The sequence below is a fragment of the Antechinus flavipes genome, chromosome 2 (genome assembly GCF_016432865.1).
Source record: "Antechinus flavipes isolate AdamAnt ecotype Samford, QLD, Australia chromosome 2, AdamAnt_v2, whole genome shotgun sequence".
Classification (NCBI taxonomy): domain Eukaryota; kingdom Metazoa; phylum Chordata; class Mammalia; order Dasyuromorphia; family Dasyuridae; genus Antechinus; species Antechinus flavipes.
Window position 1 is genome coordinate 509834328 of NC_067399.1, and position 18016 is coordinate 509852343.

Below are 18016 nucleotides of genomic sequence, written 5' to 3' on the forward strand. Positions count from 1 at the left end.
TTAGTGTCACTCAAGAGTAAGTTTGTGTCCCAGAGTAAAGAGAGCAGGAAGATTCGAGAGCCAGACTGAGGAATGGCCCAAAGAGAAATTGGGAAACCCTTACACCACACCTAGGGCAACTCAGTCCCACAGGTTGGGAATCCGCAAATGACGAAGAATACATATTATCTGGGGCCATTCACGAAAGGCTCCAGACTCGAATAAAGTCAGAATACCTGTCGCTCCGCTATTCTCTGTGGGAGGCTGTATATGCCTAGACTGAGTCTTTAAAAGAAAGGGCTGAGGGCGGGCAGTAAGTACTTCGATACCCCCGAGAGCCAGGACTGGGGCGGAGCATTGGGCGGGGGCAGAGCTAGGGGCGGAGATCAAGGCCGCGTGGGTGCCTCCCTCTAGCACGCTGGACAGCTCCCCTCCCAGAACCTTCGGGCCCGCGGTTTTGTTAAGCTGAAAGCAACAAACGAGTTGGCCCCTGGGGAGGGCGAGGGGCGTCTCCGACGCTTGCCCTTACTCCCTCCCAACTCCCACTCCCGCCCACTGGCCCCCGTCCCACTGCCCGCCCTCCCAGCTTAGCCCCTCGCCCTGGCCGAGCGCACACTGAGCCTCTAGGTCGCCACAGTACGGGCTGAGTGAGAAGTCTTCTCTGTCCTTCCAAGTCAGCCTCAGGAAACCAGAGCCCCGGCCGCAGCAGGGTGTCAGAGATGCTACTCGAGCCGGACCCCGAACGGGACAGGGAGAGGCCTGGAGTTCCTGCAGCCGCAGCAGTCTGCGCCTTCGGCGAGACCCAAGGTAAAAGCTCTGAGGCCGCTAAAAGGCCCGAATTAATTTACTTCCCATAAGTCTCAGGATATACTATGTATGAGTGTGTGTGAGAGTCAGACAAGCTGCTCGTATTTGGCGCATTTGATAGTAAGAAAGTGAGAGTGTAAGTAAGTGAAAATAGTAAATGTGGAAGTGGGAATGAGGGTAGTAAAGTGTGGGGTTCTAAGTGAGTGAGGGTCGTAAATGTGGGAGCCTAAGTGGATGAGGGTAGTATAGTATGCAAGAGAGTGTCTGCTGCTTACTCTGTACCTTAAAGGACCGCTTAAAAGTGTTATCCTGTTTATGTGAGTATATAGAAAGATAAACCCCGCTTTTAGGCCCTCAGCATCCTGAGAAGCTGTCCCCAATCACCAGATGCATGGGGCTGCGTGGGGACATTCCTCTTTTCTTATCTCTGTTCTTTAGAAGATATCCCCCACAACCCCCAAAATACATTTATAACGTTTACGACCTTTCGGACCTTCTAGGAAGGGAATCCCAAGTGAAGGGAGAAGGGGAGGTTCTCTAGGTTGTGGTGCTTTCCTCACAAGATTTTCCACAGTCCCCCACCTCCGCGGTAGTTCTTCAGGTCGTTGGCTGAATAATGAGGGCGATTGTTGGTACCACCCTGGCCAGATGCCGAGCGCGTGGGGGACCCGCCCCCAACCCATCACTCAGCTGGACAGGCCGGTCCGCCCCCTCTCCTCCCTCACTGCCGGAGATGGGACGAAGCGTCACACACTGTGATACTTAAGCACAGACTGTGCCCCTTTCCATACCCTCTCTGGCCCAATCTGACCACAATGTGTGTATCTGCGTGGGGCTAAGGACCGATAGAGAAAAGCTGGGAAAATCAGAAAAATCCTGTTTGCACTTGTAATTCTCTGTCTCTCTTTGTCAGTCTCTGTCCGTTTTTCTATGTCTCACTCTCCATCTCTGTGTCTTTCTGACTGTGTCTCTCTGCGGCCGTGTGTGTGAGTGTGACTGTGTGTGTCTCTTCATTCCTAGATTCCAGAGAAAGACAGAATCATGACAGAACAAGAGCAGGAGGTGGGGGGAGGTTGTTGGATCCTAAAGAAGTGATGCTCCTCTCCCTTCTTAAAGCTAACCTTAAAGCTTCTCAGTTCTCTGCAGTCTTGTATTCCCATTTCCCTACCAGGTTGTAGGTTTCTGTCATTAGCGATCTGTAATTGTGTTTCTGTCTGAGTGTCTCCTGATCTAGTTGATCTGAGGTCCCAGCCTCTTCAACATTAGTGAAAAGTAGTAAGCTCCATCCCTACTCAACGCCTTCGAATTCAATTGCTTAGTTTACTTTCCTGCCCTGGGAAGTGAGGATGGGGCAGGAGAGGGAAGGACTCCAAGATTGGGTTTCCCGATGTCTTTTTATCCTCTACGCTGGAGATCTGGATGATTCAAGTATATCTTCCTTTGCCTGCTCTGAGCTCAGCAACTGAAGGATGAACTAGGAGCAGAATCCCCCAAATTATCTAGCTTTGCATACTGAAGGAAAGCGTGTATATGTGTCACTAGAGCTTTTCCTTCTCTCCACTTTCTCTCTGTTCCCTCTGACCCAGATCCCAGAAATCACTCCTCTAGTATCCCTGAGATGGAAGACGAGAGATCAAGCCAAGTTTTAGGGAACAGGTGTTAGGGAAAGGATATGGCAAAAAACAAACAAACAAAAACTCCAAAGCTGCAATGAATTTTAAGCTATCCCTGACCCAGATCAAAAGGTTGGGAAATGCAAAAATGGGTAACAATGCAGAGGAGATGAATCTAAGAAGGAAATCTTGTGAGAAAGAGGGAAAGAACGTAGTGCTTAATAAAAGAAAAAGAAGCCCAAGGGCCCGGGAAATAGTTCGGGGGGGGGGGTGATAGACTGAGAAGAAATCTCCACTTCAGTCCCTTTGGTTCGCTCATGCCCTTTGAATCCCTATTCCATCTTAAATTCTTAGGAAAGAAGGAGGAATTCACCAAGTCAAAGTTTTGTGGGCTTGGTTGTGGCTCTATATTTTAACAATTTTTAAAATGCCCTTCACCCCAAGTCTCCTCTAAGGCAGCGCCCTTTCATCTCGAGTGGACTTTGGATGCTGGAATAAAAAGCTGTAGTTTATTTCGATTAAGACCACCTCAGTAAACAGCACTCCGATTGATTTCCCCAGGCACTGCAGAAAGGATAATTCCTTTCTCAAGGTCTGAAATGTGCGAGAGAGCAGGACTGAGAGATCTCGGACACAGTGAGGGGTCCCAACATCTCCTGGATCACTCTTTACAGTCACTGAATTAAATTATCGGTCTTGCTGGATCTTCCTCGCCCTGGAACAATACTAAGAACTGGGACCTGAACGGGTGGGCATTCAAACGGACCAGCACACATCAAAGAGAATAATTTGGGGCCACTTATTACGGGTTCCAATCTTGGAAGAATTCCGTTTCCATACCATCCTTTTCCCAAAAGGAATTTTTTTCCCCACACTGACTTCTGAACACTTACAGTTAGCCCGAGCCGGGTCTCAGCATGGGAATTGGAGGGGGCGGAGAAGGTTGGTGTTCCGTGGACCTCCGGACACCTGTGGCCTTCCTCTCGCTTCCCAGAAGCGAGCCTGGAAGGAGGGAGACAGGATTCATAATAAGCTCTCCACCGACAGGAAGAACTTCTGGAACCTACTTTTACTCCTAGGATCGGGATCTCCCGAAGTCAGAATACTCTGCAGCCAGGACAAAGCGGGGCTTCTCCCGGAAACTATCCCTAGATGCCGAGTTTTGTGGTTGTTTTTTCCCCTCCCCGGGGTGAGGGAGAGAAGTTGAGGTTCTGCTTCTCCGGGGCTTGGGCTTGAGTTTCCAGTGAATCTTCTCCAGATTCAAACTATCCCAAGTGAATTACACAAACTGGTCTCCAAATACCCTTCTAGTCTCTATCTTATTCCCTAGGGACCATAGCTCGGGATGCGGACAAAAACATTGAGGGAATTTCAAGCACGCTGCCGGTGGCGGTCAAACCAAAGCGGTTCCCTGCGTCCTCCCCCTTCCCCATCCCCCACCCATAAACACGACATCTCACTCTCCAACTGCCCCGCCTCTCCCAGGCCCCGAGAGGCTAGCGGAGCCCCGTCCCTCTGGGTGCTGTGGCTGTTAATTAGTCTTGTCTCAAGGTACAGCAGAAACCAGTCACTCTGCGCCCCTGTGCGCTCCAACGCGTCTGCCAGACTGCAGCTCCCCCACCCCTAAATACCCTGGTCTGCAAGTGTAGGCGGCCTCTGAGCTCCCCTGTAGACGCCAGGAGCTCACCGAGCACTCCCGAAGGGGGGCGGGGGCATAGAAGGTGGGAGCGAGAGGGGCGTGGGGAGAAGAGGAAGGAAGGGGAGGTTCGGTATCCAAACCTAGTCCGGAGCGCGAATCCCGCGAATTAGGAAGGCCGATAGAGGGTTATCTGGCCTGGATCTGGCCCTGCCTTTTCGACAGTCCTAAAGTTTATTTTCCGAAGAGTCCTCCGGGGATTCTCCCAGCTCCAGAAACCAAGGGAATAGGCGACGGGCGATGCAAGATGGACGCCCTTAAAGAACTGGGGTCGGGGAAAGACTCTGCCGGGACAGACATGCTTCTCGCACTGCTAGCACAGAACGAGGACCTGCGCAAAGGTAGGGGTACAAAGGCCTGAGCCGAGATCCCTCATACCCAACGAGGCCCAGAGAGGAGGGAAATCTTATAGGGTTCTTGTCCATCTTCCTTGTTCGGTGAAGATTCTTTGAGTAGGGATTTCTTGAACCACGTCTTCTTGGTTGTCCCGAGTTCAGGGTCAATCTTCTGAACCAGGGAGCAAAGCTTAGGTGCCAAAGCCCGCTTGGGAAGGATTCCCGCAACTTGAAAGAGGCCAGTTCTGGGGTGAAGAGAAAAAAAGGTACTAGGAAATGGTTTGTTTTCAGAGTCCACAGGAAAGGCGGACCAACTGCCGCCCCAACACCCCCGGAGGATTGTGCCCCAATCTTCGGGCTTTTCCACTCCCTCCCAGATTAGAGGGAGTTGAGCGTTCTCTGTGTCTGGAGCAACTTCTCCGTGGGCGCTGGCAGCCGTCTCCTAGCCCCTTCCTCTCCCAGAGCAGGGGACAAACCTGGCTACTGTGACTTCCCGGGTTTTCTTCCTGGAGAACGCGGGTGAGTGCAGGCCCTGAGCTCAGGACAACAAGACCAGGGATTCCCATCTTGTTTAAGGAAAGGGAGAATCCCCGGGTATCATCACTAAAGGCGGTCGGACCGGAGGAGCCAGGGTCCCTGGGCAGGCTTTGTCCACATTTTGAAAATCCGGCGTTTAGTGCGTATAAATTGCTTTGGGGCATGTTTGTTAGTGCTGTCTGTGTGGAGAGCTTCGTTTTCTATTTGTATAGAGGTGTAAACATGTATGTTTTGAATCTGTACTTACACATTTCATTTTACTTGTTTGAGGTTTGTGGTGTATTCACGTGTTTTAAAGGAGCTAATTCTTCCCCTGGAATTTGAGTCTTGGTTGAATTTTGTGTTCTTAAATATTTGTATTGTGTTCAATTCGTTTGCATTGTATATGGGAGTGTGTGTTTGTGCTATTGTTTTGTGTATGGTTTATGCATATGTCCTGTATTTTTCTTTAGGGCTGTGTTTCTATGATGGCTAGGTAAATCTAGTTTATGATGTTAGTTTATTGTGTGTTGGATTGGGTGAGGATGTTTTGTTGATATACTCTGCTCAGGGCTGTGTTATATTGTGTTAAGTTAATGTGTATCTTATAGGTTTGTCCTGGGATCTCTTAGGTATTCAGCTTTGTTCAGGGATTTACTGGGTGTTCAGCTTTCACTCTGAAGTATGATTCTCTACAACTCAGGCTCTAAGTCTCAGGCCTTCAGTGAGGGAAACAGCTTCTGTACCTTGGGGATGAGCTCTCCCCTGATGGAGTCAAGTCTCAGATGAAGAGACAATAAAAGGGAAGCTAGTCCAGGCCAGAGCTTTCTATTAATTCTGCTAAGAGAAAGAGGCCAAAGTGGAGGAACTAGAAGAGAGCATGGCACAAAGCAGAGTCAATGCAATACTGAGTAAAGAGGCACACTCATAGGCTGCAGGTCTTCAGGGCAAGTGAAACTTCCTGGAAATGGTGCCCCATTCTCAGAAGGTTCTGTGAGATTCAGTTTTTGGGATTCTCTAATCCCACTGACTCTTAGACACATTCTATTTATTTCCTACTCAGATCAGGCCTGTAATCGATCTCCTTTCCATTCTACCTCTGTAACATCTGAATCCAGACAAATTTTAGGCCCACGGATCCAGAACCTAAATCTAAAGGTGAGACTGAATCTGTCCCCAAACACCCACCTCATAATTTCCTCAGATAGCTTACTTGCTAACCAGGACTTCTTAGTGTCAAACTGTAAAGTACTTTCCTGGTAGGTCACAGAACATTAGCTAGATTCTTTCTCAAGGCCAAGGCTCTGAACAGTGCTAAAGATACTGAGTTATCCCTCCTTCTGAGCCTCTATAGGCCTCAGCATCTTGCAGACTTGGAAGTAACTCCTGGCTTTGACTGGTGGGAAAATTGGCATGCTATTCAGGCCAGTTCTTATACTGACAAGATGCTCTGACTTATATATCAGGAAACTCCTGCTCCTCCTCCCCTAATGCCCACCCCCACCCCAGCTATGTGAACACATGAAGATCATATTGAGAGCTTTGATGGGACTCTATCCTCCAGTAAATCCTTATACAAACCTCAGTTCTCTAGGGTCACAAAGTAATAACAGCTCATACATATCATGTCACATATGTAAATGTGTGATTTTGTGTATATGTATATTATTACTTTGTGCAATCATTGCAAATCATTTTCCTTATAAGAAGCTCAAGTATTAGATAAATAACAACTATTAGTCCCATTTTGCAGCAGAGAAAACTGAGGTTTGAGATTAAATGATTTGCTCATCACCACAAAATGTCTAACCCAAGACTGGAACTTAGTATTCTGATTCCAAGCTTAGAGAAACTGAGCTGCAGTGACTCCCATAGGTGAGAAAGTGGGAGTAGTCCTGGGGGTGGGAGGAGGAGAGAAGGGTCAGATCTAGGGGTTCGGTTTTGATTCAACCTGCTTTTATTTATTTATTTTTAACGGAGGTTCCAGGGAAGGGGCTGTCCTAAGAGACTAGGGGAAAGGGGTGTGGTGAGGTGGGAAGAAAGGGAACGAAAGCGTCCAGCAAGACCTGCTCCTGGAAAGAGGGAGTTAGCGAGTAAGCAGAAAGGAAAACGTCCATAAGCACTCCAGAATATTGTCTAGCAGAGCGCAACCTGTCTGAAGCCACGATGCAACGTAAGAAATATCCTTGAGGACGTTAGGAATGGGAATGGAACAGGAGGTTAGGAGGTGTTTTTCGGGTGCGGGATAGGGAATGGAGGGAGGGATCTTTGTTTGGTAAGAATATCAGCTCTCAATAATAATACCCAGAACTGAATTTTACCGGGCATTGAGTCGCAGAAGTTGGCGTTTTCTGAAATTTTCAGCCGTCTCCTGCGCCAGTTTGAGGAGCTGTCCGAATTTTGGGGTGCTGAAAATCTGAGCTAACCTAACCTTTACTAAAGAGTCTAGATTGCCGCGTCGCTTGTTTGTCCACTCAACTTTCGTAGATTATTGTCACCTTCCCTCCCCGCCCCTCCTCCCCCCAATTCTTTTTCGGTAACCTAGCTAGCTGTTTCCAGAAGATAGTGTGTGTGTGTATGTGTGTGTGTTTTGTGGGCTGGATTTTGGGTGTAGTTATATATTAACTCAGGGACCCCCGTCTCAGCTGTACCTCCGTGGACACAGATCAGAAGTCTATCTTTCTGGATTGTGAATTTATCGGAACCGGAATGGGTAGGTCTGGGCTTCAAATACTGCTCAGTTTGCCCCAAACCGGGAACTAGGTAACATTTTAGGGTAAAATCCGCGTTGTGTGTAATCTAGGCCCCTAGTGTAGGAAGCCCTGATACCGCTAACTTTACGGGGCCACTGAGACATTGTTTTGAGTGAGGAAATAAGGCCATTGGACCGTTGACTTCTCATCTTGGAATCTTCAGAGCATCCCAACTGTGAGTTTGGAGACTACAGAAATCGTTTCCTTTTTTCCTCTTTGCTCTGACTGTTCCAGTGGTTTTGAATTCTGCCATGCTGTCCGTAGACTAACTGTTGAGGAGTTCATGGAGTTGCATTCTTACCTCCCCAGAATCCTTTCCATCCCCTATCCCTGCTGAAAGAACTAGAGCTAGGGAATGGATGACTAACACTGTTAGTGTTTCTACATAGGTATCGTTTTTAATCTTTATTTTGGGAGGAGGATAATCCTTTACACCACATGTGCCTTTGGGGATAAAAAGAAACACTCTCATTGCAGAAAGCCCTCGCTCCTTATCCTCCATTCCAGGGAAATACTAGTTCCAATATCTATTATCCAACACCAAGCTCTTGGAAATGCAGTTTAGGTTCTGCCACTGGCTGCAAACTGAGTGAACTTGTTCGTCAATTCTTGTTGAATTGGGTGAACAGAGAGGAAATGGTCCTGGAATCAGTTGCTAGGGTGCAATGACCATTATAGAAAGGGCAAACGAACTCAGAACAAACTTGGAAGTAGAGAGAGTGTACCCACGTGTGTATGCAGACAAACAGCCCTCACAGACTCTGAGTGTATCCAAATGTGTGAGTGCGTGTGTATTGGGGAATGTAAATTCTAAAGCAGTCACAAACGTTGCATACTAATGAAGACATCCATGGTGTATCCGATAAATATATACACAGTGTACCCTACTAGTAGTATATTTCTTTCTATACTTGCATCATAGTCAGCGTGTTTCAATATTCAATTCAATATTTTGTGTGATCAGATCCAACTCCAACTATAAAATTTCCAAACAAATGCTACATAATATATTCGGATAAGCAGTTGCTTCTGGGACAATCTGTATGCAACAGAACTAACGGGAGATCTGTGCGTTTGCTCCTGTGCACTGCCTGTCTAAACATCTTCCCGTTTTCATCATATACTCATACAAATCTGTGGATGACTCACGAAACCTGAGTTTCTTTATAAGAAATGACCATTCACACTGCATCTTATAGACAAACAAGGTCTTTTGAGTGTGTGTGTGTGTATGTGTATATATATATATATATATATATATAGAGAGAGAGAGAGAGAGAGAGAGAGAGAGAGAGAGAGAGAGAGAGAGAGAGAGAGAGAGAGAAGTGAAGCATATAATTTCTGTGTCCATCTCAAGGAATATGGAATGTATAGGGCCGGAATGGGAAACCAAGATAAGCAACGGGAATCTAGCTCTGTTGCAAATCATTAAGTCAGAGAATTGTAGGAAGAAAATTTTCCCTTCTGGCTGAGATTCTCGGAGATGGGCCCCAGGAAAAGCAGCATGAGCTGAGCTCTCCATCCAAGTGAGTCTCTTTCCTCCCTTTCCCTCTTCCACGCAGAGATCCCCTTGTGCGCCGGCTGCAATCAGCACATCGTGGACAGGTTCATCCTCAAGGTCCTGGACCGGCATTGGCACAGTAAGTGCCTCAAGTGCAGCGACTGTCAGACACCGCTGGCCGAGAAGTGTTTCAGCCGTGGGGACGGCGTCTATTGCAAGGAGGACTTCTTCAAGTGAGTTGGGCGGCGGGGAACAACTGAGAACTAGGAGCAGAGCTAAAAAGCTTCAGATCAGTCTCCTGAAAGGCTGACCTCCCGGCACTATTTAAGTCTTCCCATTCCGGAGTTAAAGGGCATTCAGCCGAGACAAAACAAACGGGGTACAAGGTTTTGGAGTGGGGTGAAGGTGGCAGAGAAGTTGGCATCTTCTGTTTCTTACAAAGCAAAAGTCCGCAGGGCATTCTTCTATAGGAGCTCCTACCAACCCTCTCAAGCACTAGTTGGCAACTAGTATTGATTTTCGAATCGAAGGAAAATCACTGTGAGCTCCGAGCAACTTCTGTTCGATGTAGAAGTGTAGAGAGAAGCCACACATAACGAAACCTGCTCGGAATAGCCTTTTCCTCCGGGAGACAGGGGAGCCCATTGGGGCGGTAGACCCCTGTATTCAGTTCGCTGTTCATGGCTTTGGCCGAGTGCTTCCGAAAAATCTTATCATGCAGGGGGTACAATCGGGTTTCTGTGACTCGAGGGAAAGCCCCTTCTCAATCCTTCGGAATAGAACTCTACCAAAAAATTGTTTGTTGGAAAAGTTAAAGCACATGGGCTAGGAAACCAGATGTACACATAAAGATTGGGTGGTATTATAGTCGTGTTTGTATAGCTAAATTTCTTACCTATCTATTATCTGATTCGATTCTCCCAGCAATCCCGTGAGATAGATATAGCAGGGGTTATTATAGTCATTTCACAGATAAGGAAAATGAGGGCCTCCGATATGATTTTTAGGATCACACTGTCAGGAAGTAACAGCTTGGATCAGAACCCGAGTCTGTTGATTCCCGGACTCGAGCTTTTTCTGCTACAGCAAGATTTTAGTTAGTATCTTTATCATCCGTGTACCCTCTCCTGCTCTGCTCCTATCCCCCCACCGCTACCCAAGCCCTAAGTCTTTGGCCTTGGTATATTGCAGGAGGTTCGGGACCAAATGCGCGGCGTGTCAGCAGGGCATTCCGCCTACGCAGGTAGTTCGCAGGGCTCAAGACTTCGTCTACCACCTACACTGTTTCTCCTGCGTTGTTTGCAAGCGGCAGCTAGCTACAGGCGACGAGTTCTATCTCATGGAGGACAGCCGGCTGGTCTGTAAAGCCGACTACGAGACTGCCAAGCAGCGGGGTAAGGCCGCGGCAGTGCTGGGTGGAGAGGCGGTTATTGGGGAAGAGGGGCAATTAATCTTCAGTGATCTCCTATCTTCTCTCGGGGAAATCCTGTAGTTCTCCCTAGAGGCACATCCCGCTAAAGGAGGGGAAAAGACAATCAAGTTAGTTCTTACTCTCCGTGGAAAAGAAAGTTAAGATTTCCCTGGTTGCATTTCGTTAGCTAAGAGGGAAAAAAACTATCCGAACACATATGTCACATGAGTAAATGTGAAGAGTGGATTTGATTTTCCGAATAAGTTTTTCAATTCTGGCTGTGAAGTAAGCCAACATGGCTTATGACATGGGAATGAGGTGGGGAAAAAATAGGTACTACTAATTTAAAAGAAGATGGGAGGGAGTAGAATTTGAAAATGATCACAGATTATATATATGAATCCAAGAACAAAACTTTTTCCTGTTATTCTTGTCAAATCATATAATAGGTATAAAAATGTATGCCTTTTTCTCTTAGAAAAGGGCTTATCCTTTCATCAAGAAGAGCTCCTAGACTCCTATAATCTTAGAATCACAAAATTAGAGAAACGACAGAATCTGAGAACAATAAAAAGAAAAGAACCATTAGATTCGAGAAGTGAGAATACCAGAACTGGAAGGGATCTTTGAAATCTCCTGGCCCCCGACCCCTTCCCTCATTTTATGGTTCCTAGCTCCTCTGGGTTGCGAGAGCTTCAGGGACCAGGGAAGGGTGTCCCTGCGGAAAATGGTCAGCGGAACACTCCTGTCGTTGCAGAGGCCGAATCTACAGCCAAGCGGCCTCGCACCACGATTACGGCGAAGCAACTGGAGACGCTGAAAAATGCCTACAACAACTCGCCCAAGCCCGCGCGCCACGTCCGAGAGCAGCTTTCGTCCGAGACTGGCCTCGACATGCGGGTGGTTCAGGTCAGAGACTGCTCTAGCCCCTTCCCCTCCCCACCTGGGTAGAACCTCAATTACCCGGGCTCCGAGCCCAGAGTCCTTTCTGGAGACAAACCCGCCGAGCTCAATACTGCTGGGCAGGATCCGATGTCAGTACACAGGGCCAAGTGGGGCCCCAGGTGACCTGAATCATTGTTCATTCCCCTGTTCTCTTCCTGATCACAACCTAATCCAGGGGAGCTTGTAACCTTTCTCCTTTTTTTATTTTTTATTTTTATTATTTGCAGTCTGGGAAATTCGATAGGAAATGCTGGGAACTTCTCGGAAAGTGTTTAAATGCTTAAAATAAAAGACATGAGATTGCATAGGAAATCAATTATATTGAAATGCCTCTATTAAAAAATATATTTTTTAAATTAATGGGCCCTAGATTAAGAACCCCTGCCTAGATTAACACAGAGAGAAAAAAAAAATCTACCTCTTAAACGCTTAACTGAAGACCGCCTAAGTTTAGCTTTTTCGGTGTCTGAGCTCATTTACTCATAATCTGCAACACCCCCCCCCCCTCCCCAGTTAAAGATAAATGCGGGAAAAACCGATCTCCAAGCCCTCAAACAGGGCCGAAAACAGGAACCAAGATTTAGCCTTTTTCACTTCACCTGGCAATGTTCTTCCCTTCTTTTCCCCCTCCCCCTCTCCGGTCCTTCATTGTCCCCAACAGGTTTGGTTCCAGAACCGGCGAGCTAAAGAGAAGCGACTTAAGAAGGACGCGGGTAGGCAGCGCTGGGGTCAGTACTTCCGCAACATGAAACGTTCTCGGGGCAACTCCAAATCCGACAAGGACAGCATTCAGGAAGAGGGGCCGGACAGCGATGCTGAGGTCTCCTTCACAGGTGAGCAGGAGCGGGGAGAAGGGCGTCTCTCTTCCCCTATCCCACTTATTCCTCCGAGTACTTGATTCAGACTTGCAGGCTGGTATTCGCTAGGGTAGTTGTGCCCTCTTTGGCTTAGGGAGAAGGAAAGAATATTACTGCGGAGCCTGGGGAGAGATTTCTTTTATTCTTGGATGACAGCACGAGAGACTTTGCAGATATATACAGCTTTCCTCCCGGTCTCCAGATTTTCCTATCGAATCCTTCTCCACACCCTCAATCAGCAATTGTTGGTTAATTTAGACAATGAAGATGGATGATTTTTCAAAAATCCTCCTTGCTGACTGGATTATATGGATTGGTTATCTACATTGATCAACTGAACTGGATAATTGTCTGCCCACATTTCCCTCTGTTGATCAACCTTTAAATTAGAATCTGAGTTCTGCTATTTTAATGTTCTTGCAAGGGTGTTGTAGCTAGATTTATGGCAAAGATTTTAATCAATGGTTAAAAACCATCAAGAAAAAGTAAAAAGATAGTGTTAGAAATGACTTCAGAAATTAATGATAGCACATCTCTTTGTATGTAATGTATTATTTATATTACAAAAGGCCTCTCTGAGAATAGATGGAAAGAATCTTAATTCAGAGTTGGACTCTGATCTTTGTTCTGTTTCTAATTAGCCACGATACTGAGGCAAGTCACTGGACTTCAGTTTCCTTACCTGTAAAATGGGGATGGCATTAATATCTCCAGTTAACTTCTCCAATTTGCAAGTGATGTCAGCATTTTGTAACATTTTAAGTCCCACAAAAGAGTCTGGGGTTAATTATTATTTTTAATCTTCATTATCTGGCAGCCTCTTCTGGGTGTACATGGTGAGCAGAACACAATTAGAATGCTTACCTTCTCATACCTTCCTGTATGAACTAAAACAAAAGGAAATGAATAAATTCGAGGCAAAGTTCTTGCCATTTTTTTCATTTAGAAAGTCTGATTCAGTTAATCAGACAAATCTTTTGTTAAAGATAGCTATGCATACAATGGATAGAGCAATGGGCTGGACTCGGGAGGACCTGAGTTCAAATCTAACCTCAGACATTAACTTGCTATGAGAACGGAGGCAAGAGGCCTCTTAGCCTTTGTTTCTTCATCAGTGAAATGAAGATCATAGTAACACCCTACCCAAGGTTGTTGTGACAATCAAATGAGTTAATACTTATAAAGTAACTGGCAAATATTAAGCCTATAGTAAAGGCTTAATTCTTCCCCTTCTCCTTTACTGTGCCTTCTCCTGGATTAGGCAAAATCAAGAAAACCAGATTTCAGATTTTAACTGGATGATCACCAGGAAGCAATTGTGAGTGAGGTGAGGGAAGGAAAATCTCAAAACTAAAGTCTTAAAGATCCCACTACAAACCTCAGTTTTATGTCTGCAAGAATGCCTGCCCTTTCCTATATCCTATGTGTAAATGATGTACTTGCTGATTACCAGGAATGAATATTTATTATGAGGAGATTTATTGTGAAATTGTAATATTTTATTCCATATCCACTAATTCCTATTTGTGAGATAGCTGAACAGGGGTAGTACTTAGTCTGTGACTAGGTTTAAGACTCAGTCTGTGGGCAAAGTTATAGGTATTTAACTGTAATTAGAACTGGAGCAGAAGTCAATCCTGAATGACTCGATCTTTAACCCAAATTAGTGCTCAGTATATGTCTTTGGTTAGGACTCAGTCTGTGACTTTGGGATCTATTTTTATTATTATTAATTAATAGCTTTTTATTTTCAAAATATATGCAAAGATAGTTTTCAACATACACACCTGCAAAACTTTGTGTTTTCTCCCTCCCTTCTTCCCCATCTCTTCCCTAAATGCAAGTAATCCAACATATGTTAAACATGTACAATTCTTCTAAACATATTTCCACATTGATCATGTTGCACAAGAAAAATCAAGGGATCTATTTCTTTAGATGAACTACCCAGCTATTCTGGTTTGTAATCCCATGAGTGGATTTGTCCCCAAAGTTCAGGCCATCTGGTGGTTTTTATAACACTCTATTTTCTTTATTTTCTCTATTTCTATTCTAGATGAACCATCCATGTCAGAGATGAGTCACTCCAATGGGATTTACAGTAATTTGAATGAAACTTCACCAGCGATGGGAAGGCCAGTGGGCACCAATGGTAGTTTCCCAATGGAGCACAGTGGCCTTCCTACTCAGGACCAATATCATGACCTTCGATCTAGTAGCCCCTATGGCATCCCCCAATCTCCAGCCTCCTTGCAGACCCTCCCTGGTCATCAACCATTAATCTCCAGCTTGGTTTACACTGATCCTGGCCTAGGCATTGTGGCTCCAGGTGGACCTGGTGTGCCCCAGCCCATGCGGGTGATGGGAGGAAATGGACCCAGTTCTGACCTGTCAACAGGGAGCAGTGGGGGCTACCCTGACTTCCCAGCAAGCCCTGCCTCCTGGTTGGATGAGGTTGACCATGCCCAGTTTTGATACAGGATGCATTCCCAGCCTTACTGGAGCTTGAAATCATAGGCTGGGTATCTGAGAACAGCGGGACTCCAGACTACATCTGTGGGGAGGAGGGACAGAAGGATTGACTCCTGCCCTCCCTCCTCTTCATGTGCTGATCATCCAACCAGGTCATGGGCCACTTTGAAGACTTTGGATGCAGGGAAAGAATGTCAGGGGATCCCCCCCCCCAAGTTCTTTCGGGACAAGACTGAATCCCCAGATGGAGACTTTTCAGGTTTGAAGAACTCTCCTCTTTTTCTTTCTGACTCAGCTCATTCTTGTACATGAGCATGGACTGGGCCTCATTAGCAGTCTCCAGCTAAAAGGGCTGGTATTTGCTTTTAGTTTTTTAAAACAGTCTTCTATTTTACCCTTAAGAGAACATGTCTGTACTGGTAGAGGAGAAATGTTGCTTCATTTACAAGCCAATTCCTTTTCTAATCATTCTTCTCTGGTTGCACCTCCCTATCTTGGTCCAACACAGCTGACATTTTGGAATGCTTATTATTATTATTAGATGTTATTGTTGTTATTTGAATTTACTGTTTACACATCAAACATCAGTTACTTTAGTAAAAAGAAAAAAACCAACTTTTATTTGGAGCCCCACAAATTCATCATCTATTTTACTTTCCACATGGCATTCCTGACTCATGAGTCAACAGTTCAGCATGGACAGCGTCGGGATTTGAACCTTCAGTGTTGCTCACACACCCTTCCAGCACACTGGTGATTGGATATCTGGTACACTAGCTAACTGGTTTCACTAGCTAACACAATTTCATTTACCAGAGTCCCTTACCCTTACCAGAATATTTTTCTTTATAATGACAATGTATAAAATCCTTTGCATTGTGAGTCTTTCACTAATTCAGGCAGCCTCTCTTCTCCAACCATCACTTCTACCCCATCCCTTACATAAACATATTCCTATTTATCTTGACTGAGTGAGAGCACTACTTACTCATTGACTTCCTCCCCACACACACACACACACCACCCTACTACCAGCACCTCTTGGGTGAGAAAGAGCCCTGTTGGTTGGAGATGCCTCTGTTTATGTGCTTACTTCCATCCACATCAAACTGTCTGGCAAATATAGCAGACAGCTCCTCCTCTTCTATTTGAGTGTATCCTTTCTAAGGGATTGTTTTCCCTGCCAAGATTGGTTTAAGTTTGTAAACACCTGGGGTTCCCCTTTTACTAGTTTCTTCTAAGACAGGGAAAACCCAAGATGGTTTGAGCTGCACTTAATGTTTGTTGCCAACACCCCCTTGCTTTTGTCCTTTTGTTGGATTTGGATTTGGGCTTTGTTACAGCTTTCCCTTGGACAAGGAGTCTGTTCCACATTGACTCTATTTTGTCTGCCATAGGCCACTGGTCACCATAGGAGGCATCTGTATTTCAGGAAGTTCCTCCAGGCTCAGAGAGAGCTGATTGTGAAAAATGAGAACAAAAAAACAAAATCACATGTATGTTGTTACCTGTAAAGATGAATATTGAACTAACTGTAGATTATGTGAGCGTCCAGTGTCTTTTATTTATTCTCTGATGATCAAATATTTCAAGACTTCAATAAATTTGTCAGTTAAAGTCAATTTATTTTTAAATGTCTTTTACTAGATTTGTACAAAGGGTACCGAGCCTGACCAGCCAAAGCCCCTTTCTGAAAATAATGAAACATTTTGTTTAAAGGGCTGCGCATTCATCATGGAATAAAAGAAGCAAGCAACACGGAAGTATTTGCATTTTGTTTGAACATTAGTTCCCATTTGTCATTTAATTTTGGCCATGTTTCTGATGATTTGGAATATGATCAGAGCTCTGCTGGAATAGTGCAGGAGACATTTTTGTTCAGGTACAGGTTGGATTAACTGGCTTCTGAAGTCTCTTCAATTCTAAAGAAATTCTGTGTGTGTGTGTGTGTGTGTGTGTGTGTGTGTGTGTGTGAGCATACACACAATCAATTTGTATGTATTCAGTGCCATGGGAAAGGGAATTTGAAATCAAATAATTTATTCTGGGTCTTAGGTTAAACATGGTTGGAAAGGGCAAAGTGATTTATATTTCCACTTGCATATTAGGGATTTAGTCAACTTATCTATAAGCATTTATTAAGTACCTACTCTGTTCCAGCATGGTTGAGTTCCTTGGGGATACAAAAAGAAAGCTGAAAAAGAATCTCTGCCTTCAAGAAACTTAGATTTATATCTGCAAAATAACATATGCATATGAACATAACATGTAAAATGAATGCAAAATAAATAACAAGTAATTTGGGAGTTGGAGAGACCTTAGAAGTTAGGTGTTGATCAGGAAAGTCTTTGGGTTGGAAGTAGGTTTAAACTTAGCTTTGAATAAAGATGGAAATACTCAGAGGTAGAAGTGAGGAGAGATTGCAAGCCAGGCATCAGGGACAGTCAGTGCAAAGACATGGAAATGAGAGATGGAGTATTTGTGAAGATCAGTGTGTAGGTCAGTAAACAATTACAAGCATTTCAATTATAAACAATGTTCTTGGATATGAGAGTTCAGCTACATCTGAGAATTTATGGATAGAGTTCTGGGTGTCTGGGTTGTTTGAATATTGTGTGCCATTTTAAGAGGATTTAAAGAATTAGCACAGTACAGTGTAATGAATGATGAATTTGAGTGAATACATAAAGCATTTGTTAAGCACGTACTAGGTATAAATAATTTGATCTCAAAGGACATGGATGAGAATCCTTCTTTCACTATTGACTAACTTTATGATTTAACCAAAATCATTTATTTTTTAGAATCTCACTTCACTCACTCATAAGTTTAGGAAATTGGACTGGATGACCAATTCTAAATCTACTAATGGCGGAAGTATTTGCAATTCTCTGGAATCTTTTGGCATGTTTCATGCACTGTTAGGATATAGCTTGAGGTACTTGTGGGGCATACATTATGGGTAATTGCAAGGCATTGTGCTTCTGATATCTCTTTCTATTGGAGGGAGAAGCAAGGGAAGGGGTGTCCATGGGTACAAGGAGGAGGTTTCAGAGGAAGGTCTGAGCAAAACCTTCATGGAAACTGTCAAGGCAAGCGCAGGAGGGAAGCCCATTTGGGAAGTTATTTGG

At 45.0% G+C, this 18016-nt stretch overlaps 1 protein-coding gene across 2 annotated transcripts; it reads left to right on the forward strand.

The window, feature by feature from the left end:
- The first annotated feature begins 698 nt into the window (after positions 1 to 698).
- Positions 699 to 14888, forward strand: LHX3 (LIM homeobox 3). 2 transcript variants are annotated; one of them, XM_051973921.1, is made up of 6 exons: positions 699 to 786; positions 9262 to 9433; positions 10392 to 10594; positions 11369 to 11520; positions 12218 to 12389; positions 14470 to 14888. In XM_051973921.1, exons 1-6 carry the CDS (start codon positions 699 to 701, stop codon positions 14886 to 14888), a joined length of 1206 nt encoding a protein of 401 aa, XP_051829881.1. The 2 variants fall into 2 exon arrangements, with proteins under 2 accessions (XP_051829881.1, XP_051829880.1); XM_051973920.1 differs by lacking the exon at positions 699 to 786 and adding an exon at positions 4343 to 4436.
- Positions 14889 to 18016: the final 3128 nt, after the last annotated feature.

Excerpts from the sequence above, each read along its gene's own strand:
- LHX3 (XM_051973920.1), top strand. The coding sequence starts at position 4,343 with ATGGACGCCCTTAAAGAACTGGGGTCGGGGAAAGACTCTGCCGGGACA. Across the intron at positions 10,595-11,368 it reads CGAGACTGCCAAGCAGCGGG|AGGCCGAATCTACAGCCAAG; the intron begins GTAAGGCCGCGG and ends CTGTCGTTGCAG. Across the intron at positions 12,390-14,469 it reads TGCTGAGGTCTCCTTCACAG|ATGAACCATCCATGTCAGAG; the intron begins GTGAGCAGGAGC and ends TTTCTATTCTAG.